The sequence below is a fragment of the Periophthalmus magnuspinnatus genome, chromosome 22 (assembly GCF_009829125.3).
Source record: "Periophthalmus magnuspinnatus isolate fPerMag1 chromosome 22, fPerMag1.2.pri, whole genome shotgun sequence".
NCBI classification, from domain to species: Eukaryota; Metazoa; Chordata; class Actinopteri; order Gobiiformes; family Gobiidae; genus Periophthalmus; species Periophthalmus magnuspinnatus.
Window position 1 is genome coordinate 5,496,385 of NC_047147.1, and position 24,129 is coordinate 5,520,513.

Consider the following 24,129-nt stretch of genomic DNA (forward strand, 5'->3'; position numbering starts at 1 on the left):
TTTCAGTTACATTTTCACACTATTACACATACGTAAATCTTACTTTAGGTCGGATCATTTGTGCATTTATGGTTTAAAAAGTGCTTCTTCTGTCTGAACCTGAATCATACTGCTATACGACTACACTGCCTGGCCAAAAGAAAAAGCTCTCACACTCTAATATTTGGTTGTTCCGCCTTTAGCTTTGATGTGGCATTGTTTCGATTTCGCTTCTGCAACGTCACAAGATTTATTTCCATCCAGTGTTGCATTAATTTTCCACCAAGATGTTGCATTGATGATGGTCGAGTCTGACGCTGCACAAAGCTTCTCCAGCACATCCCAAAGATTCTCAATGGGGTTAAGGTCTGGACTCTGTGGTGGACAATCCATGTGTGAAAATGACGTCTCATGCTCCTGATCCACTCTTTCACAATTTGAGCCCGATGAATCCTGGCATTGTCATCTTGGAATATGCCCAAAATCCACTGATGGAATAACCTGGTCATTCAGTATATTCAGGTGTCAGCTGACCTCATTCTGCTGAACCTAGACCGGACCAACTGCAGGAGGCTCGGACCTATTTGCTTAATTAAATCCCGGTGGCGACTTTTTTTTTTTGGCCATGCAGTGTATTTTCAGTAGGCCTACAATATACGTAGTACTAGTATCTGGGAGGCCATATGATTCAATTTATTATCACAGTCTATACGAATCAGAATCAGAAGACTTTTATTGCCATTGTCAGTGAACACAACTCACAAACAAGGAACTTTTTTCGGTGATAAACTGCAACATAAAACACTGAATCATAATAATAATATAAGAGTAAATAAAGACGTGCTTAAAAAAAAAAAAATCTCAACAACAACACACAACATATTGAAACTAAAGCAATTCCCCTGCAATACTGTATTTTAACCTATTTTACCTCAAGTTAAATGCCATACTGTGGAACATTGCAGCTAAAGCAGTAGTATCTCAACAAAGACAAGCAGGTGTCAGACCCCACACCAGAAAACGTACACGTTAAACAATTTTAAAGAAAACACCTTAATGCACAAACTTTAAAACTGAACTGTCTCTTGATTTTCCTTGACTCTTCTTCTGAAAAAAAAAAAAACCCAAACACTTTGGCCTCTCTCCTCGTCTGTCCTGTACCGCTCTCTTTAAAGCACTGTACTCCTGTCCAGCCAAAACTGTTGCCATGGCGACAGGAGGAAGTGTCCCGCGTAGAGCGTGTCCACTGGGGTGTTGTTTGTGTAACTTGGCAAAGAGAAAAGGGGCTCTGAGCTCTGCAGGTTGTCCTCCTGCAAAATGCATGAACTGTGTGTTTCAAATTTACATTAAACTCTATGCAACAATGGTATTTGATATGTTTGAATCCACTGTTATTACTCACAAGCCAGGTCTAAGTTTAAAAATGCACTATGTAACTTTTCTTGTGAGGTTCCAACACTAGACACCATGTCATTACTTCGCCTGGAATGTCCCACAGTGTAGCATTAACCTTAAGTCGGTCAATCTTGCATTTATTGAATCGCAGGTGTTGTTATTGCTCAAAAACCTTACTCTTGCTACCACATTCTTCACCTCTCCACAGATCTGAGCTGTAACATGTTTGCCTCCATAGAGATAGATTAGTTTAAAGCTTTTGTAGTGATTTTCTGTCAAGATCTGCAGCTCAAAAACAAAATACAGTGGTCCCTCGTTTATCGCGGGGGTCACTTTCTAAAAATAACCCACAATACACAAAATCTGCGAAGTATCAGCTTTATTTTTTGCAATAATTCTATATGTTTTTGGCTGTAAAACCCCTCACCACACACTTTATACACTTTTCTCACACAGGCATTAACATTTTCTCACATTTCTCTCTTGTTTAAACTCTCTCAAAGTTCAAACCTTCGTCGGCGCCTTTGTCGGTGCAGAACGTTTCATCGACATTGTGGGTTTTGTCAGGGAGAAAAAGAATTGCAAACACACAGCACTTCAGAGTCACACTGCGATCCAACATTTATGTACATTTGTCTGTACAGGACACACGGCACGGAGGAGACTGATGGACAATGGTCTACAGTCCAACAGCCAATCAGGACGCAGAACACAATGCACGTTCAGACAATGTAAAAAAGCATGAAAATTGCACCAAAAAATTCACGAAACAGCGAGATTGCAAAAGGTGGACCACGATATAGCGAGGGATAGCAACTGTAATACGGAGACGATGGCGGCGCTCATGGCAACTTTCAGACTTAGGAATACTGTGTGCCTTTAAACCAAACCATAGGATAGAGCCATAGTACTACGTTAAGTACTTCACATTTCACATATTGCTAAATTTCACAATGAAACGCTCAGCTGTTTTAAAAAGCACTTCTGAAACACTCAACCTCCCGCGCTCCTCGTCCATCACTCCACTGCTCTTTTAGTGGTCAAGTTGACAGACGTAATTAATTCTCATTACGTGCGGTGAGAATTAAAGGAAAGGGCGTGTCCTGTGTCACCCGAGACCTCCTCAGAGCCTGATACAAGAAGAGGCGACTGGAAAAAAAACAAAACCCTGACAGCTCTGACTCACAAGCTAAACTAATGAGAGCGGAGGAGAGTGGAGCGTAATGACAATATGATGAGCGATTATCAAAATTACAGGAGGATTATGCTTCAACCGAGCATGTTTACAGATAAGTGTGTGCGTATTGTTGTGTTTTTAATCTCAGTATCCCACGCAGATATGAAGAAGCGCTAGTATTATGTGAAAATACCAAATAATACGTCACTATAGTGTAATGAAATACTGTACGTCTGATGTATGTAAATTTGATTGAGAACGTTGAGGCATGATTACGCAAATTTTCTGGTACTCAAATACAGCTCTGCTTATTGTATTTTTGACATATTTCTCCATCAATTTATGTTTTTCAAGTCGTCAACATTCTCTTTGGAGTTTGAAGCTAACTGGAGGCACTGGTCTGTCTGAAACTCTACATCAGGGGTGTCAAACTCAATTACACACACAATCCGCAAAATGGTTCGTGTCAAATTTGCAAAGACATAAAAAATACGTCTGTGTAACTGCGTAACTTCTGATAAACTGACATTTTAACATGACATACATTTATATTTACCTTGTCGCGGGCCATATAAAATGACATGGCGGGCCGCATTTGGCCCCCGGGCCTTGAGTTTGACACATGTGCTCTACATAAAAACATAACAATAGAACAATGAACAATCGGTCAGCTGTCATTTAAATACACTATCCATTTTTCCCAGTGTTCTTCATATTTTTCTTTTTGTAACCTTAGAATATATACGTAAGTCTCTCCATAACTCAACTTTCTTCCACGATGTTTTCCTGTTGCCGAGCGTAGGGGGCGTCTTCCTCATGCCGTTTGTGTGTAATGTTTTTTTTTTTTTTGATGCTGCCAATAATATCTTGATTAAATAATAGTCCTTTTTTGGGATGTGTGCGTCCATGTTTAGCCCAAAATACATCATTATGCATGTTTTTGATCGTGTGTCGCCAAATATTTTCCCCATTTCTTTGCCCAAAGTCTCCCAAAATTGTGACACCTTGTTGTACGACCAAAACACATGCACACGCCCCACGTTATACTCCCACATTCTCTCCATCCATAGATAGTGTGATGAAAAATCTGATTATGTTCTTCCAGCTCCAATCCTCCAATTTGTTGAATTAGTTGAATTTATATGATTTTGACAAATTTTATCCCAGTTTTCATCACTTATTTCTTCTTTAATTTCTTTCGCCCGTTTATCCCTAATCTAAAACGATGTATTTTTCCTGTTGACCCCTAAACGTTTATACCATTTAGATATAATTTTTGCACTTTTGTTCTTATACGCATCCCAAAGTATCACAGTGATTATATTTAATTCACTCGGGACGCCCGGTCTGATCACTTTTTCATAATAATTCAAATTAGACTTTAATCTACTTTTTCTTTCACCATAAATGACTTACCGTAAATTTCGGATTATAAGCCGCTACTTTTTTTCCACGCTTTGAACCCTGCGGCTTTTACAGCAGTGCGGCTTATATATGTAATTTTACTGGATAACGGCCCCTGGGGGGCGCTCTCTAGCTGTAAACGTAAAAGTGAGACAGACGTGGGGAAAGATTCTGCTCTGAAGAATTCACTAGTTTTGATTTTGAACGATCATTTTGCGCATCATGAAATGGATATGATGCAGTTTTTAAGATAAAGAAACAGAAAGGAAATAGAGCAGGGGTCGGCCTTTAACACGCAAAGAGCCATTTGGACCCACTTTCCACATAAAATAAAACACTGGGAGCCGCAAATACTTTTTGACATCTAAAATGAAGATAACACTGTATAATAACAATAATGTAACGGAATAATGTAGGTTTTACTTTCACGGACAAGCCTTCTACACGTGGCAGATAAATATGGCAAAAACAACTTAAGTGCATTAAAAAAATACAACTCACCAAACCGCTGCATCATGCATCGCGCTGATTATGTGATTATGTCTACTCTACTCCGCAGTTTCTTTAAAAAAACAACAACAAAAAAACTCGTAGCGTATCGTTTAATCCCAGGTGCTTATTCTCCATGTGCCAAAGCAGTTTTGAAGGTTTCATTGCCTTATTTGCTTTTCCCGTATGTTACGCAGAGCGGACTCTGTGCGTGAGTCACCTGCAGCGACAAACCCAGATTTTAAGTAGGCATTGTCTGTTAAATTTATCTTTCTTTTTCTTGGAGGTCGTAGTCTCCTCTTCTGGCTCCTCAGTTGTCCTTTTCCCCTTTGTTAAAAGCTCTCCAAAGACTTTTGTTTTGGCTCATTTTCACTCGCTTGTGGCTCTACTTTTGTGCGTCGTGTCTGATGTGTTATACGTGAAACATCATCGCGGAGACAAGAGCAGATAATAAACTTGCTACTACATCAAATAGATTTCTGTGGCGATTTCCAGCAGGATTTTCATGATACATCTACGGACGAGCTTATTAGTGTGTCATTAGGGACGGGCCAAAGTTGCTCCTGACCCCTGTGCGCACAGCGTCTGAAAATCAGGGCTCTTTACGCAGGACTGTGAGCTGTGTCAGTGTCAGTTCCCAAGCCACGCAGAGCCGCAGTATAAGGCGGAAAGAGGCGCATACGGCTCCGGAGCCGCGAGTTGCCGACCCCTGAAATAGAGCCACTGCACGTAAGCTCGACATCAATGAATCCAACTTGGTCAATGTAAAAAGACGACAAAAGTTTTCAGAGGAAATAAAAGCAGATTTTCCGTGTTGGTGCAGCTTTATTTTCTAAACCTGCAGATGTGTTCATCCCGTGTTGTTGTCGTGTTGGTGCCAATTTTCAGGCACAGTTTAAAAAAAAGCGTGTCGGTGCACCGTCTTTCTGTGTAAATGTCTCATGTTACAATATGAAAACCTGCGGCTTTTATTCAGGTGTGGCTTATATATGTACAAAATTGATTTTCTCTTCAAATTTAGCTGGTGCGGCTTATATCAAGGTGCGCTCTGTAGTCCGAAATTTACGGTAAATGGTTGGAACTACGACTCATTAGCTGATATGTAACGCTAAACAAGTCTCGTTCAAATAACTAATTAGGCTAGGTAGCATTAGCATGTTGATGTGTAGCTAGTGTCACACCAAAGACACCAACGCAGGCTCCAATTTTAAGTTTTTTTCTTGAGTTTTCAGACTAAAAATCCCATCATTTTTTGTATAGAATGGTCACGCTGGTCCGGTTATACCTCGGTTTTACTTGCGCATTTTGAATTAAACATTTATTTGGCGTACAACAAGTCATCATTGGCCCGTATCGTTCGCTCTCTTGGTGGGATTGCGCTGGCCGGGTTGAAGACTGATTGGATATCGGCCTGTATCAGTTTTCTGTCTCCGCGGCGGCACCACGACCATTGGAGCAGAACTAACACAGTCAATCCCACGTCTTATCACTCGCACACACCTGGACCGGCCAACTCATCCATCCCCACGGGTGTCTTCTCAAATCTGACGGACAGCTGGACCGAAAACACACAAGAAAAGCGTAGCATTGAGTACAGCATCTATTTTTAAATGTCATCTGGAAGAGAAATGACTACAGTTGTTTGGATTTGCTTCGTCATGCGGGGCCGTCACATAAATATCGTCGGCTCGTTGGACATTGCCCCATTTCTTTCCAATTTGGGTCCAATGACACAGTGGATTATCCGGCGTTGACGTTGACTTGACTACTGCTGTCTGCGGCGTCGTGACATTCAGACCAAAAAGCTTATTTGAGGTCTGTAATAAATGCGTGTAACTGGCTGAGATGTTAATACCGCTGAAAACACCATTAGTATCATAAGTTGGCGATGTGCGTCCAGTGACCATGGGATAGAATTAGCGTTAGCTCTGTGTAGTTTTGTAATTAAGGTAAGCTAGTGGTCCATTTGCACCGATTAAACGCCTCATTAAGTTGAGACTTTTACCAATTTTACAGTACAAGTTTAGACAATTGCGGATGGCTTAGGACATATCGATCTACGTAAAATGCAGTTATTTAGTATTGGCAGTGGATACCTGTAAACTAGCCAGCCAGATGAATCCTCAAGATATTTGTTTTCACACACTCTCAAGAATCCATCTGGCTCGGCTCCTGCTGTTGCAATTGTCCAGTCCAATCACAAGACGGAAGCCAAAAGTGCTGATTTGGGCACTTCGACTATTTGGTTTTTGAGGGAAGTGCTTTGTGCGTCTCAACTGGATTTAACAAAAGTGTGATTTTGTCGTTTTTTGTTCTGCTCTCTTTTGTTCTGTGACGCTTTGACCGATCAGCTTCAAATGTTCGTCGAGACATTCATTGTTTTCGGCGAGAGGTGTCACGATTTGATTTTGGAGAGAGCGATTCAGAGCGCTACACGTATCAATCTGCTCCGAGCGACGTTAACTGGATCCAAAACTTTTTACGCTAAATTCATGAAGCATTATTAGCATCACGTTTACATGGAGAAGTACTGCTTTTTTTGTAGTGTGTGGTTATTATCAGCTGCATTTAAAAAGTATTCTACACTGCCTGGCCAAAAAAAAAAGTCGCCACCGGCATTTAACTAAGCAAATACTTAAATTGGGGTTGTTGCAGTTGTTCCGGTCGAGGTTCAGCAACAGTCTGTGCTCAAAGAATCATCAAGAACATCAAGTTTAATCTTCACAACTTAATTTTGGATGTTTGGATTAGTATTTATCGCTACTGCCTGGCCAAAAAAAAGTCGCCACCTGAATTTAACTAAGCAAATAGGTACGAGCCTCCTGCAGTTGGTCAAGTCGAGGTTCAGCAACAGTCTGTGCTCAAAGAATGAGGTCAGCTGACACCTGAATATACTAAGAGTGCATCATTTAACATCAAGTTTAATCTTCACAACTTCATTTTGGACGGTGACATTGGTATTTATCTACACTGCCTGGCCAAAAAAAAAAGTCGCCACCTGGATTTAACTAAACAAATACTTAAATTGGGGTTGCTGCAGTTGGTCCGGTCGAGGTTCAGCAACAGTCCCTGGTTTTCTTCATTAAAAAAAGGACTTCATGCTTCATACTGATGTTCACATGGCCAATATTTATTCCTTTTTGGTCTTTCCACAACTTCAACACCAGAAAAACTAAAAGACAGATAAAGGAAAATGTTCTTAGCTCTGATACATTTAATAACTTTTAAAATAAATACAAACAAATCATGTATAACCGTGTTCGACATTATCATGAGCGGTAGTTAAGGAGTGTGTTTTGAACTCTGACATCTTTTCTTTGCACTTTTCTGTATTTTGCTTCATCATCTCTTTACACTTTCACAGCTACTACACCAAACGAAGCAAATATGTTGTTGTTGCTGCAGTTGGTCCGGTCTAGGTTCAGCAGAATGAGGTCAGCTGACACCTGAATATACTGAATGACCAGGTTATTCCATCAGTGGATTTGTTCTTCCCTGATGACACGGGCATATTCCAAGATGACAATGCCAGGATTCATCGGGCTCAAATTGTGACAGAGTGGATCAGGAGCATGAGCATCATTTTCACACATGGATTGTCCACCACAGAGTCCAGACCTTAACCCCATTGAGAATCTTTGGGATGTGCTGGAGAAGCTTTGTGCAGCGTCAGACTCGACCATCATCAATGCAACATCTTGGTGGAAAATTAATGCAACACTGGATGGAAATAAATCTTGTGACGTTGCAGAAGCGAAATCGAAACAATGCCACATCAAAGCTAAAGGCGGAACAACCAAATATTAGAGTGTGTGACCTTTTTTTTTTTTTTTTTTTGGCGACTGTTTTTTTGACCAGTTAGTGTAGTTGTATAGCAGTAAGTTTCAAGCACTTTTTAAAACACACAAAAAAAAGAAAACCACAAAAAAAAAAGATCTAACCTGAAGCAAGATTTCCGTATGTGTAATAGCATGAAAGTATAACTGACGTAAGGGGCTGAAAGTAGCTCAGTTGGCGCTCGTCCACTGATTCAAAGGTTGCCGGTTCAAATCCTTTTCTTTGACTTACACATCATGAAAAATTTACGCAACACTGGATGGAAATAAATGTTGTAACGTTGCAGAAGCGAAAACGAAACAACGTCAAAGAGAATGCGTGAATGTGTGACCTTTTTTTTTTTTTTTTTTTTTTGGTGGCGACTTTTTTTTTGACCAGGCAGCGTATTTTTACAGTTCCAGCAGTGAAATATCGTACAATCCTCATTCTCCCCCATCACCGCATCATCTGTCTGCTCTCTGACCCGTGTCTCGAGCGCAGGCAGGTGGCTGTACACGTCTCCTTGTTTACATCCTCGTGTGCCGGATAAAAAGACTAGCCTCGTCGTTTTCCGCCCGTCGTCAACCTCGCGCCTCGTCGGAGCTCACGTTCGCGCCAACGGGAAAGCCCATCTGTAAGCGCAAGAGGCGTTTGAAAGAGAAACACGAAAGGACCAAATTAAACCAAACATTTAGAGAGTGAATCCAGGAATAATGAGAGGAGATTGTGAGAAGTTAAGAGGGTTGGATAATGAGGATGGGGGGAAAGAGGGAGGAGGGAGAGGTGGATCTAGGTCACAGCCAGTCGACAACAAACTTGTGGAGGAAGGGAGGAAGCTTAGGGAATGAAATGCATCCTTGTTAATGGGAAACGGCGTGTTGGCAAGTATAGACGATGTAATATTAATGTTCACGTTGTTGTTGGTTGGCGCAGTGAGGATAATGGCCTTAGTTGGAGTAGGTCGGTACCAGACGGCGACAAACTGAACTTTAATGAAATATAGACGCGGAGTGACATTTTTACAAGTCGCTTTAAAATGGCAAATTGAGCTTTTTTTTTTTTTTTTTTTGCACAAGTTCGAACATGTCTGACTCTCACAAAACAAACTGTTATCGTTCCCTCTCTGCCCTCACGGCTCGTACACGACACATAAATGCCCCTTTGTATTTGTGACTAAGACCTGACGAAAATAAACAAGCGACTGGTGATGTGGTATTTGACGCTGAATGTTTCGTCTAGACTTAATCCTATTGCAAATCGCTGAACGGCTGTGTAAGTATTAGCGCAGTTTGGAAGCTTGTTTGCAGTAGTAGTAGTTGTAGTAGTAGTAGTAGTCGTAGTCGTAGTCGTAGTAGTAGCAGAGAGAAAACAGACTTCAGGCTGTGCTTTAAAACCGTTGGATTTGGAAGCTTGTTTGTAGTAGTAGTCATAGTAGTCGTAGTCGTAGTCGTAGTAGTAGTCGTAGTAGTAGTAGTAGGAGCAGAGAGAAAACAGACTTCAGGCTGTGCTTTAAAACTGTTAGATTCACTCTTTCATTTCATTTCAGGTGATGGATTTAAACCCATTCCTGTGTTTCTTTATGAAAAAGTGGGTTGGCCGTCACTTTGTGTAAGAAGAAAACCTCCCTGCATCAAATTTATCTATACGTTACTACGTCAAAAACTGCCAGAATATCTCCCTCGCTTTTCGTTGATACTGGAACATTTAATACCAGATCACATGACTGTATGAGGCTGAGGACGAGCTGCACCAGAACTGAGACGGGAAAGAGGTTTTTAGCTGTTCAGCTTCACAAAAATGGAATAGACTCCGACGACAAACAAAATACTGGATACTTTGGATATTTGCATTTTAATAATCTGGTAACAAATGTTTTTTAAACAGTTTTTAATGTTTTATGTGGAATTATGTACTTGTTTTTGTTTGTGTTGTATTTTGAACAGGGCGTCCATGAAAAAAGAGAGTCCAAGTGCTCTCACTGGACTCCTCTGTGTAAATAAAGAGAAAGAAAGAAGGGAAAGAAAGAGAGAAAGAAAGGAAATAAAGAAAGAAAGAAAGGAAAGGAAGGAAAGAGGAAATAAAAAAGGAAAGGAAGGAAAGAGGAAATAAAGAAAGGAAGCATATAAAGAAAGGAAAGAAAGAAAAAGGAAAGGAAGGAAAGAAAGGAAGGAAATAAGAAAGAGAGAGAAAGGAAGGAAAGAAAGAAAATAAGAAAGAGAAAGAAAGAGAAAGAAAGAAAGAAAGGAAGGAAAGAAAATAAGAAAGAGAAAGGAAGGAAGGAAAGAAAGAGAGAGAAAGGAGAGAAAGAAAGGAAAGGAAGGAAGGAAAGAAAGAGAAAGAGAGAAAGGAAAGGAAAGACAGAAAGAAAGAAAGAAAGAGAGAGAAATAAGAAATGAAAGGAAGGAAGGAAAGACAGAAAGAAAGAAACGGAAAGAAAAAAAGAAAAGAAAGACTATAGTAGTGACCGTGCTTGTGCTAGTACTAGTAGTAACAGAGAATGAGTGGCTGTGCAGTTAGCGCTCGTTCTGATTCTGTGCTCAGTTCCCATGTTGTCGGGCCTTTTCTTTATGGAGTTTGCATGTTCTCTCTGTGTCACTGACTGTGGGTGTTATCGATTCTGCCCAATCTCAGGTTTTCTCCATTAACCCAAAACAGGCACAACAGGTAAAATCCTCCAGCTCAACATGTGGAGATGGGCACACGATTCTGACAGGTCTGACCAGTTTGAAGAATAGATCAAATACAGAGAATGATTTCCTTCTGTGTGGACTTTGATCTCACAGGCACTGATTAAAAACCTGTTGGGCAGTGCATTTTGGTGTTGTGTCCTTGGGCAAGAAACCTGTCGGACCTCGCATATGTATGAAGACAGCTGTGGCTAGACTTTACCACCCCTGTTTTGAGTATCTATACGACTAATACACTGTTGACGGTTTATATTTGTATGTGCCGATACTACACACTTCTACACTTCTATGAATCCTCTCCCTCTGCTCAAACCACTTCATAACAAATCTCAAAGCCTGCCCGGGAATGAGATGTCCTTTTTCATGCTAATCGTTTCATTTGGAGATGCATAACATTTGGTGACATCGTACAGTGTAACCCCGACCCGACCGCCACCCCGCTTCGTCTCGCCAGATAGATGGACCGTGCAGGGACAAAGGCAGAGGAAGATGAGGAGGATGCCTTTTGCCGCTCGTGTCCTTTTTATTTAATATGGCCGCTCTGACACGCTGTGAAAAGATAATGATTGTATCCAGGAGCTATAGCGGGGTTTGTATCATGGAAATGTGGAAGTATCGCTTTAGAAACATGATATGGAAACGACAAAATCTCAATGTAAATATCTTAATTCACAGATTGTTGTGTTGTACAAAGACGAGCTGCAAGTGATGGAAAATGAACAGGCTTTGGATAAAAATGCTTTACATGCAGTGAACATGAGTATATTCTAGTACATTAGTGAACATATGTACAAGCTTGGGATTGATGGGGCCCTGATAATCAATTTTGATCATTTTCACACATGGATTGTCCACCACAGAGTCCAGACCTTAACCCCATTGAGAATCTTTGGGATGTGCTGGAGAAGCTTTGTGCAGCGTCAGACTCGACCAGCATCAATGCAAGAGGTGAAAAATTAATGCAACACTGGATGGAAATAAATCCTGTGACATTGCAGAAGCGAAATCACAACAATGTCACAGTGAATGTGTGATGTAATCAAAGCTAAAGGCGGAACAACCAAATATTAGAGTGTGAGACCTTTTTTTTTTGGTCAGGCGTGTATATACTTCAGGTGACCAATGTGCTTCACATAAAAGTCAACAAAAAATAAATACAGAGATAACACAATACATAAGAAAAGAACACTAATACACTAATACAGGGGTGTCAAACACATTTTCACCGAGGGCCACATCAGTAAAATGGCGCTCCTCAAAGGGCCAGATGTAAATTAGATGTAACTACTTTTTAACTTACTTATTCAAGTTTCAAATATTACATATTACTTTGCATAGAGGTAAAAATATGGCTGTTTAACGACATATCTCTTGATAAAATGACATGTTAAGACCATCATACTTTTTAATTTACCATGTCGAGGGCCACATAAAATGATGTGGAGGGCCACATTTGGCCCCCGGGCATTGAGTTTGACAAACCCACTTGAAAAATGCGAGATATTTAAGATTTAACGCTGCGCTGTGGAACATTTTAAACATATGACATAACATAACACACAGCGGCATCAAATTTGGTTTCGTTTCATATTTTTACTGTGCAGCTTTTGTGCCACATTCTCATAACCTTTGAGTCTGGAGCTTATATCTCTGTGCTCATGTGCGGGTACGACGCTTCTTCCCCACATGGAGCTTCTATAAAAGGACAGATCGTTTGGTGAGTGTGGGTTCAGATGTGGTTTGTAAGTGGTTTGTAATGCCATTGTGGCTCATTGACAATGCCAGTCCTTGTGCTGCTGGAATTGGGGCAGTCTGATCCTAATGAGAAATCCCCTGTTCAATCTCGCCAACTCTTTTCAGTCGAGGAAAATTTGGACTTTTTCTATAAGATTTGCGTGAAAGAAAGTGATCAGCCGTCCAGCCTCGCTTCGTTTGCATTCTGCTGCTCTGAACCATGACACCGAGAATTATCCTATTAAAACTTGAACTTTCTTTGAACAATAACTCAGCAAGTTTAATTTTCTTCCCAAGAAGTGATAATGGCAAATCCCTCTTCAGGCTTCTTAAGGTCACATTTGAAGCAGAAACAGTGGATTTTTTAAATGTCATAGCTGTTTTGATATAGCGTGAAGTGTAATAAACGGTTTAATATGGAAAATAAAAATAATGCAATACACAGAGCTGGGTAATGTTGGATTTTTTTTTTTAATTTTTACGCCTATATATAAAAGACATCATAACATCTCTTTTGACATCTCTTTTGTTTCTAAATATTTTTATTCCAGAGCATTTAGAACGACTCTTCTGATATTAATCTGAGCAAATTCAGCACCGAGGAATGAACCCTCATTGTACAGTGATACTTTGAGTCACATGGGTCAAATTCGACATTTTAATACCAGAGATGCCCCGAGTGTAAACGCCATTAAAGGAATAATAAGTGTTTTTCAAACAAGACAGGGGGCAGTATGTGATCTCCACAGACCTGACTAGTCCCGATTTCTTCCTGTGGGGCGATCTTAAAGAAAAGGTGTTTGTGAATAAACCTCAGACAATAAACGACTTAAAACGGAATATCGAGGATCAAATAAGAGACATAAGCCCAGAAATGCTGAAAATGTGATGTAAAGTGTGTTGGATCGGGCTGTTCATTCATTTTTACTTCTCTAGTTTAAGTAGTGATAAGTTCAAGTGTAAGTGAACAATTATAACCGTATATATCGCCAAAAATCTCAGAAGGTTCAGTTTATCTACTGCTAAAATTTGGTGAGTATAATTTAAGAATTATAGGAGCTACTGAAGATTTAAAAGTGTCAGTGACTTTTGGGCCACCGTGTATCTGGTATTGGATATTGATACCAGAACTGCTCTGTTTAGAAGTCCTATATGGTCCTATAAAAGGTCCTATATTGCCCAAAATGGACTGTTGTGAGGTTAAGTCATGTTATAATGCCGTTTCCTCCTCAAAAACAGACCTGGAGTTGTGTTTTGTTTCATTCACATAGGTTTGAGTAACACTTTATTATTCGTTTGTCTGTTTCCAAAGCTCAAAATGCTCTGTTCCACCTTGTGATGTCATGAAGCGGTAGTTTTCAAGTTAACAGCTCCTTTTACCTTTAGTTCAGTAGTAGATTGGCAATTCCAGGGGCTGAACTCAGTCTAAATCTGCAGGGTTTGTGTGTTAAACATGTGTAAATGAAACAAAACACAACTCCAGGTCTGTTTGTGATGAGGAAACAACATTAGAACATCAGAAAATTGTGTAACACGGGCCGTTTAATGCTTGTGTAATCGCTCTGTCGTCTATAGCCAAAGAAAAATTGAATTCTGTCAGCTGCACAAAAGTTTTCGAGTGAAGATATTCAGTTTCAGCTTCTTCACTTCTGATTTAAGAACTACATGAAGAAAAGTCACGCACGGTTACGCTCATTTAACCGTAGTGGTACCTGTTGCAGTTTTTAATCCTCCTTTAACTAAATTAGCAGCATTCGTACAATCTTTTTACAATCTTATTTTTATTCAAAGACCATTTGGCAGAACAAGTGAGCCATCAACCTCGCCTGGTTTTATTTCACTGCTATTAACTGTGTCTATTGAATATTCTCACCAGCTATTCATCAAATACAGTGAGTTTTGGCAAGCGTGTGGGAACAATTGATTTGTTAAAAAGAAGCAAAATAAGATGAAAAATGGGAAGTGCTTGAGTCTGACTAATGTCCAGAAGCTGATGAATGTATCCTGTACAAGAATGGAACTTTTTCACTGCGCGGTGCGAGGGTTCCATGGTTCATTTGTACATAGATTGATCGTACGTGCGAGTCTTGGGTTAAACTGGACAATTTTGGAAACAATTTAATGATTTTTATGATATGATATGTTTTTTTAAAATTATTATTATTGTTAGTGATGAAACGGTCACATTTTTATATAACGCTTTTCCACTTTCAAGGCACTCGAAACGCTTTAGATCAAGGAAACACTCACCCATTCACACACACATTGGGGCGAGGGGGGTGAAGTGTCTTGCCCAAGGACACATCCATAGCATTCATCTGTGGGAGCTGGAATCGCATGGCCAAACTGAGTCAGTGGATCTGATCGCTCAACCAGTGATGTTTATGTCAAGAGCGGGATTCAAACCTATATACTGCTACAATACTTTAATATAATACTACTATACTATAATACTACTAGTCATTTAGAGCCATGGTTAAGACCCATTTCATATCCGCTTTAAGTTTTGACCTGTTTAGTCCTGTTACAGAAAGTTTAAATGGTGATACTTGCAAGTTACATATCAGACCTGTGGAGATGCAAGCCCCCACACAGTTTGAATTGAAGAATGCAAGATGGATAAGATAAATCCTATGCTGTGGGACATTCCAAGCATAGCAACAACATTACATAGTGCACGTTCAGAGAATGCATGAGCTGCTTTGTCCAAGACTTGTACAGAATTTGTATTTGTATTTTGTATTTATTTTTCACATAGTCCCTCCAGCATCTCCGGGGTCTTTCCCAGGGGCCTCCTCCTGGTAGGACATGCCCAGAACACCTCCCTAGGAAGGCATCCAGGAGGCAGCGGCTCTACTCCAAGCTCCTCCTGTGTGACCGAGCTCCTCACCCTTTCTCAATCCCACTCTCACCTATGGTCATGATAAGTAGGATACCTATATTAGTATCAAATATCACTGCCGATACTGAAGAAGGGGCTCGATCAGATATTGACTGCCAAATATCGCTTTAGCAGATATCCAGGTTGGACACATGAATAGATATAATAGACTCTTTCCTCGTCTTAGTTGGTCCAGAAAGTCTCATAATGTTTGAACTTTTATTTACACAAAGCTGTTTTGTAGTTTCTTGAGAAATAAATAACAACTACCGTATGTTCCGGAGTATAAGTCGCACTGGAGTACAAGTCACACCAGCAAAAAATGGATAAGAATGAAGAAAAAAAAACATATATTTCATTTATAAATCACACGTGAGTTTATGTCACACCTCTGGCCAAACTATGAAATAAAGTGTGACTTATAATCCAGAAAATACAGTATATTTCTTTTTATTTTTTTATTTTTTTAAAGGAAACAAATGCTGTTTTCCATTTGTTGCACTGGTATCTGTTGATATCGGGTATTGGCAGATATTCAAAGCCAGAGTGCGGATACTGATTTCGATTCTGGAGCTTTAAATATCTGCCGTAGCGCCGATCCCGATTTTGATACTACATCAAAAAGCTGGATCGGTGCATCCCTAGAGAAAATTAAACTTTACGCTTTCAAAATAGAAGCAGAGCGTTGGCAGAGGTCTAGTCTGTTCTCTGCTCCATATCTCACAACCTCCTGTGTTTTTTCCTAGCAGTAGTTTCCTGATCCAGACCTTTGGGGAATCATTTCATAGCCACAGTTTTAATACCATCTGTTTTGGGGCATTTCGTGTTTGTTTGTACGATTGGCGCTGAGCTGGACTCCTCAGACTCTTATCATGCTAATCGCTCCATAGACAGGTGGAGGTAATGGCCGCCGGTAGTTTCGTCGTCTTCTCCGCTCCATCACAGACGCAGATGCTCAGGAGGTTTTTGCAAATGAGGCAGTAGTGTTCGCAGTCCATCGTCAGCAGCGTTATCCTCTGCAGCGCCGCAGGCAGAGTCCCAAATGGTATTATACATCATTATTGGGACCTGCTTCTTTGTTTGGCCTCCCATCTTGTTCGATGCGTTTAGTTCAGTTTAAGTACTGCTTGCTAAGTAGTGTAATTTTGTATAAACTCCCATGTCGTCTGTACTTTAACAAGGGCTGTGCAGGTAATCAAATTGTAATCATTGTTGAGATTCAGTCATTTCGAATCGTCAAGGACCAGCCTGGGTCTTTTTAATTAATACGTCTACAGCCCCAGTCCTCTGTGGTTCCCGTGTGTGTGTGTTTTTTTTTGTGCAGAGTTGAGGCTTTATATGAAGAAATTTGACTATTTTTTTGTGTGGAATCGCAAGGTACAAGTCAATGTTTATTTTCAGGATGTTTACGTAGAAAGAAAAATTAAAATTGAATCTAAAACTGCACGTTCAACAGCGTAAAGTTGAGGGGTTGCAGATGATTGACAGTAGCTCAGTTGGAGTGTTTGTCCAGTGATCCGGAGGTTGGCGGTTCGAATCCCGCTCTTGACGTAAACATCATTAGGAGAGCGGTCAGATCCAATCCAGGTGGTAGTGTATATTTTCATCCTTTCTACTGAGTTCCACTGCTTAAAATTGAACGTACATAAAGTTTACATAAAAAAGTATCTCTCCTGTTGACATTTTGAGGACTCTTGACTGATCTGATGATGTAATATTTGGATTTGAATTGTTTACTGCAACTTTCTCAACACTTTGAAACCCATGAATAGTATTTTTGTTTTCAGTTCAGTTCGATTTATTTTTGTAAAGCCCAAAATCACAACAGCATCAGTCGCCTCTTAGTGCTGAACATGAAAGTTAGAGAGTCAACATTGTAAAATAAACAGACAAGTAAATGAATCAACAGAAAACAAGTGAATGGAGAACCCCTGTCCTTCTCCCTCTTTGTCAGCAAGGAAAGACTAAAAAAAGAAGTGGGAAAAAGAGAAACCTCGAGGAGAACCAGTGAAGCAGGTCCACTCCCAGGACGGACAGGCTGTAGATGTGTCCAGGACTAATGTTTGTAGAAAGAGTCCAAGTTTGTAAGCCCAGAGTCGCTCAACTAATGGACAGAGAGAGGGTCAACCACAGCAAGACGAGAGCCACCCCAGCCAGGCACCGGGACATCCAGCCAGGAGAGGGCAGGGAGGGTCCAGGTCCAGGTTTTCTACGGAATAGTTTGAAAATACAGTATTAAGAAGGTTTGCGTTGTTGGGCGTCCTCTACTTTGCCAAAAAATAGTGCACTAATATAAATTAATTTGTAATAGTTGGTGAAACATTGATTTATAAACAAACTTATTGTTTTGTACATGAACATTCGTCTTATTCATGACTAATACATTCAGTCAGAGCTCGAACTCTAACTCTGTCTGTCCCATCTGCTTCTTCAGGGTCGACATGTCAAGACGGGGCAGCTGGCCGCCATCAAGGTCATGGACGTCACAGGGGTGAGTGTAGTGCAGCTACACACAACACACACACTGTCATGAGCACACACACACATACACACTGTCATGAGCACAACACACTGTCATGAGCCCACACATATACACACACACACACACACGCACACACACACCCCCACACGCACACACACACTGTCATGTACACAACACACACACACACACACACCCCCCCATGTACACAACACACACACACACACACACCCCGTCATGAGCACACACACACTGTCATGAGCACACACACACACACCCCTACACACACACCCCCACACACTCTCTCTCACACACACACACACACACACACACTCTGGTGCATAATTCAACATAAATATAATGTCACAGTGTCGATCAGCCTGAGCTTTATCACTGAAAAGGTTCCTGAGTTTCAGATGACACATTATTTACACATTATTTACACTGTCCTCTACAGACTGGGGGGGAAGCAGCTAACAATTTTTGCTGCAGTGACTTCTTGGGTCCAGCCAATAACAGAAATTATTAGATTCAACATTTGTGAATTCACCTTTTGTATATTTCAAGTGCAATGTGATCAATCAAGAGGAAAAACTGTCCCATCTGAGAGTTTAAAAATTAAGTAAAACAAACAATACTTCATAATAAAACATACATTCTCACTGTGAGTGGGTTTGCCTCGCCACAGATCTGACCTGTAACATGCCCTGCTTGTCCCCAAAAGCCTTAATCACTTGTGTGGATGTTGTCTCTGCTCTCTTTTTTTACCATAACTTTGCATATTTTAAAATCGTGTTGAGTAATTTAATGAAAAAGGCTATCGCTAAAATCATCACCATCGATCAAGTTGTTGCTCTAACTCCGTCATATCCACTTTGTGCTCACGATCTAATTACGAGTCGGTGTGAAGTGGTTCGGCGATGCGCGGGGTTTAAATGAGGACAGCCCTGGTGCCATATTGCTAATGTTAGCGGGATATTATGTGAGGACGACGGAGGCAGTGTCTGTAACGCGGGGACAGGGAAATCTCGGCTATATTTAGACTCTCTCTTTCACTTGACTTTACTCCTCTGCTCTCAGCCAAACAATGAGACGCTACAGGAAGCCAGCGCCAAAAGTTAATGAATGAGACGATGCAGAGGTGAAGTCGACATATTAAAACTGTGGATGAGTTGGTGATTTGCTCGGGATTTGCTCAGATATCGGTTTGATATTAAAATTTAGCAGATTTTTGGCGCCTCTACTTTCCCCTCATCTCTGTCTGTCCCTTAATTCCAGTTTGTTTGCATCAGATTTGTCTTTTCGAACAAACTAATGATTATAAATGGAAATAGAAGAGAAGGGAACGCACTGATCCAGGTTTTTCTGTTCCGATACTGATACTTTGGCTTTAAATGCCTACTGATACGCGATCAATCGATACCAGGGCGCTGATTATATACCATATTTTCCAGATTATAACTCGTATCAGCAAAAAAATGCATAATAATGAAGAAAAAAACATATATAAGTCGCAGTCGCATTTTGCCCCTGGGCCTTGAGTTTGACTCATGTGGCTTAAGTCAATCGTGAACAGATGAGTCTTTAGCTTGGCTTTGAACAGGGACAAAGTAGTGACTGAGCGTGGGGCAAAGAGTTCCAAAGTCTGGGACCGGCCACAGAAAATGAACGGTCACCCCACTGTTTCCCTTTGGTTCTGGGGACGTCCAGCAGGTGTTGACTGGCAGACCACAGAGCTCTGTTGGGCGTATGAGCCGTTAACAGCTCGCAAAGATATAAAGGCGCAAGATCATGAAGAGCTTTAAAGAAGTCGGGATGCAGCATTATTTCTATAACTTAACATCATTTTGTGGGTTTTGCTATAGATCAGTCGACAGCAGGACGAATATCAGATCTTGTGTTTGACCTGATTAAAACAACACCAGGTTTTGTCGCGTGTCTAAGGCCCATAGTCGCTTGCACGCCCTACACAAACATTTGATCGAGCAGTGAAGCATGTCTAATACTCGCAAAACACATTCCAATGCGATCCCTCGACTGCGGCGCTGCTTTGATGAGAAATAGAAGTAAACATCGCAGTAATCTTGCAGGAGACATTTGAAGACATAGCTTGTATTGATAATTAAACCCCAAATTGCCTCTAAATAACTTGCGTCTTGGATTGACTGCTACAAATGCCGTAGCTAATGAAATATAAATTAAATTGTGAAAAAAAAAACTGAAACGCCTCCATAGCGACTTGTTTTGTGTGACTGCTTTTGGCATCGCTGCAGTACCACACTAAAACAAGGTGATTAAAAAGTAATGGCGGAGCACTGGATAATTTAGTGTCCAGCTGTGTGCAGTTTCACACATTTAAATAAAGGGAAACTGCCAGCGAGCTTCAGCCGCCCGTATATCCTCCGACGGGGGACGTGCTTTACAACGTGTGTCTCTTCATATTGATCTCGTATTGAAACTTTTAAAACTTTAAATTCAAGATCTCATGATTTTCTGCGGTTAAAAACTGGCAACACTAGAGGTGAAATGGGGGGGAAAAAACGCTTTTGGTTGTTTTGCTTCTTGAGAATTAAATGCTTTTCAAGGACGGATGTAAAACTGGACACATTTGTGACACTGAAGTACTTTAATAATGTGGTGATAAACAAATACAGTGGTCCGTCATTTATCGCGGGGGTTATGATCTAAAAATAACCCGTAATAGACGAAATCCGCGAAGTATCAGCTTTATTTTTAATTATTCCATATGTTTTTTGCTGTAAAACCCCTCACCACACACTTTATACTTTTAAAAAATGTAAAATTGCACAAAAAAAATCTGCAAAACAGCGAGACCGGGAAACACGAACCGTGATATATTGAGGGACAACTATAGCTCACACATGCTCCTGTTTTTAGTGTTTTAAATGGACCGATGCAGTTGTTTTACTTTGCTTGTTTTTGTTGTTGTGTTGTTCTGTGTTTTAACAGGGCACTCATGAAAAAGAGATTCTGAGTGGTGTCATTGTGCTCTCCCTGTACAAATAAAAATAAATAATTGGAATGTTTTTACGTATCACAAGAAAAAAAAAACACAAACAAAAAAAGTTTGATTAATTTTTATTTTATTTCTGTATTTATTTCTGTATTCATTTATTTATTTATTTATTTATTTCTGTATTTATTTATTATTATGTATTTATTTATTTATTATTTATTTATTTATTTATTTTTACTTTACTAACTTTTCAGTGAAAGGCCCATCTCTTGCTTTTCAGAGATTACTTTGTCTAAAATATTCCATAGTATGCCATAAACTGTGGCATTCTTTAAATTACAACTTCAAAAAATATCTTGAAAAACACAAATCCTCACTGCTGGTGTGTTCACCTCTCCATAGATCTGACCTTTAACTCTTGTTTCCTACTGCCACCTGCTCATGTCCATGCAAATAGACACGATTATTACCATATATTCCAGATAAAGCAATAAAATCCCCATGGGGTTGAACATTTGCTGGAAAAGTTACATCGTGCAGCTTTAACTAGGGCTAAACAGTGATGTCTCAACCATTTATTACCTTTATTAAAGTTGTCAAAACAAGTCAACACCAGGATATATACAGTATTTAAACTATTGAAACTAGATTCACATTTAAACGAGTATCAGTGCTGCAAAAAATCACTTAAATAGAAAAAATAGAATGGTTTTAGTTTGATTGTTGCATTTCAAACATTAAAATTGATGAGTATGGAGCCTTTTCCTTAGTCTTTTAAACCCGAGTATATATATATATTCTCCATTTTCTCCATTACTTTTTCTATTTTCTCTTGTAAAGTTCCTATATTATGCAGTGTCATGGCTTTTAAACCTACATAGGACAATGAAGCCTTGGGAAATAAGTGTATTTTAACCAAATTGCGACATGACTTTGCAGTACAATCAGTATCTCAATGGTGAATCATCCACATGTGACACATACGAGGAAGGACCAATAATGAGGAAATGGTCACAAGTATTAAATCTGATCAGTCCAAATATTAAAAAAAATCCTCCTTAAAATTGATTGAACTTGTGTTTTTACCTTTGTCGTCCCAGGAGGAGGAAGAAGAGATTAAAGCTGAGATTAACATGCTGAAGAAGTACAGTCACCATAGAAACATCGCCACATATTACGGAGCCTTCATCAAGAAAAACCCTCCAGGGATGGACGACCAGCTATGGGTATGTTTACTTAATGGATTTATGGTTCCAGTAATACCAAACTCGCATTACTGACAGTTCAATTATGCATTATGTAACAGTTTTCAAGGTTTCATATTGTTGTACGTACAATTTGTGTATTCATGGGGTTTGGTTTCCTGTTATAGGTGACAATCTGAGGGCCTTTCGCTAGTCAAAAGTAATACAAAAGTCACTGACACTTTTACATCTTCAGTCGCTCCTATAATTCTTAAGTTAAACTCACCAAATTTTCGCAGTAGATAAACTGAACCTTCTGAGATTTTTGGCAATAAATATGGTTATAATTGTTCACTTACACTTGAACTTATCACGACTTAAACTAGAGGAAATGTCCGCCATTTTGGGTTTGTCCCTGAACACACTTTGAATAACATTTTCAGCATTTCCGGCTTATGTCTCTTATTTGATCCTCGATATTACGTTTTAAGTCGTTTATTGTCTGAGGTTTATTCACAAACACCTTTTCTTTAAGATCGTTCCACAGGAAGAAATCGGGACTAGTCAGGTCTGTGGAGATCACATACTGCCCCCTGTCTTTGAAAAACACTTATTATTCCTTTAATGGCGTTTACACTCGGGGCATCTCTGGTATTAAAATGTCGAATTTGACCCATGTGACTCAAAGTCCCGCTGTACAATGAGGGTTCGTTCCTCGGTGCTGAATTTGCTCAGATAAATTTTGGAAAGGTCGTTCTAAATTCTCTGAAAAAATACAAGAAAAATATTGAATGAATGAATTTTTTTCAACTGTCAGTGACTTTTAGGCCACACCTATTGCTTTGCCAACGACCCTGATTGTCCATCATTCTGAAACACATGACTAGCTTTCCTTTTTCCGATTCAGCATATATTTTTATGTTGTTTTTCTTGTTCTTTTTTGCATGTAGCTGGTGATGGAGTTCTGCGGCGCTGGCTCAGTCACAGACCTGATCAAAAACACCAAGGGCAACAGTCTAAAAGAGGAGTGGACCGCCTACATCTGCAGAGAGATCCTCCGGGTGAGAGTCCTTCTGATCCATTCAAACAAACAGCTCTCTAAGTGCCGTTTCTGCTCTCGTCCGCTTTGACTGAGGAGAATACCTTCACTGTGTTGACTTTACGCGACCCGCTTTAAAGTTCAAGTCAGTTTACTTTATTGCTCTAGGGGAATTCTTTTGTTAGGTTTTTATTTAATGTTAATGGCGCACTGGCCTTGCACTGATTCATTATCGGCTGGATGCACAGGAGACTTGTCTTTGTTACACTTGTTTTAGCGATAATAATTCTTTAAAAAATGAGCTACGATGTAAAATGGGGGATAAACTATAGAAGTATTTCTCGTAAACTGTGGTTTGACGATAAGATGCAAATCTGTACTGCGTTCTAGTAAGTAGCAGTGATCTTTAACTGCAGTCGCATTTGAGTGTGTGCAAAGTTCAGATTTGTGTATGTACAGTATGTTGTATGGCCCTGATTCAAAGTTTGCCTTCTTTAGGTTCGTCAAGTTGATATTGAAAGACATTTTTATTAGTTTTTAATAAGAAACAGTGCATTTTAATATGAGGAAAAACAGAGGCAAAATGTAGTGCCATAATATTACACTGCCTGGCCAAAAAAAAGGTCACACACTCTAATATTTGGTTGTTCCCCTTTAGCTTTAGCTGTGGCATTGTTTCAATTTCGCTTCTGCAACGTCACAAGATTTATTTCCATCCAGTGTTGCATTAATTTTTCACCAAGATGTTGCATTGATGATGGTCGAGTCTGACGCTGCACAAAGCTTCTCCAGCACATCCCAAAGATTCTCAATGGGGTTAAGGTCTGGACTCTGTGGCGGACAATCCATGTGTGAAAATGACGTCTCATGCTCCTGATCCACTCTGTC

General features: G+C 40.0%; 1 protein-coding gene across 3 annotated transcripts in view; it reads left to right on the forward strand.

Moving 5' to 3' along the window:
- Positions 1–24,129, forward strand: part of tnika (TRAF2 and NCK interacting kinase a) — a 130,470-nt gene that overhangs the window by 57,230 nt on the left and 49,111 nt on the right. For all 3 annotated transcript variants that reach the window (XM_055231363.1, XM_033987639.2, XM_055231362.1), the window contains exons 3-5: positions 17,997–18,053; positions 22,119–22,244; positions 23,153–23,263. In XM_055231363.1, the coding sequence (XP_055087338.1) occupies positions 17,997–18,053; positions 22,119–22,244; positions 23,153–23,263 (294 nt within the window). The remainder of the gene's footprint in view (positions 1–17,996; positions 18,054–22,118; positions 22,245–23,152; positions 23,264–24,129) is intronic.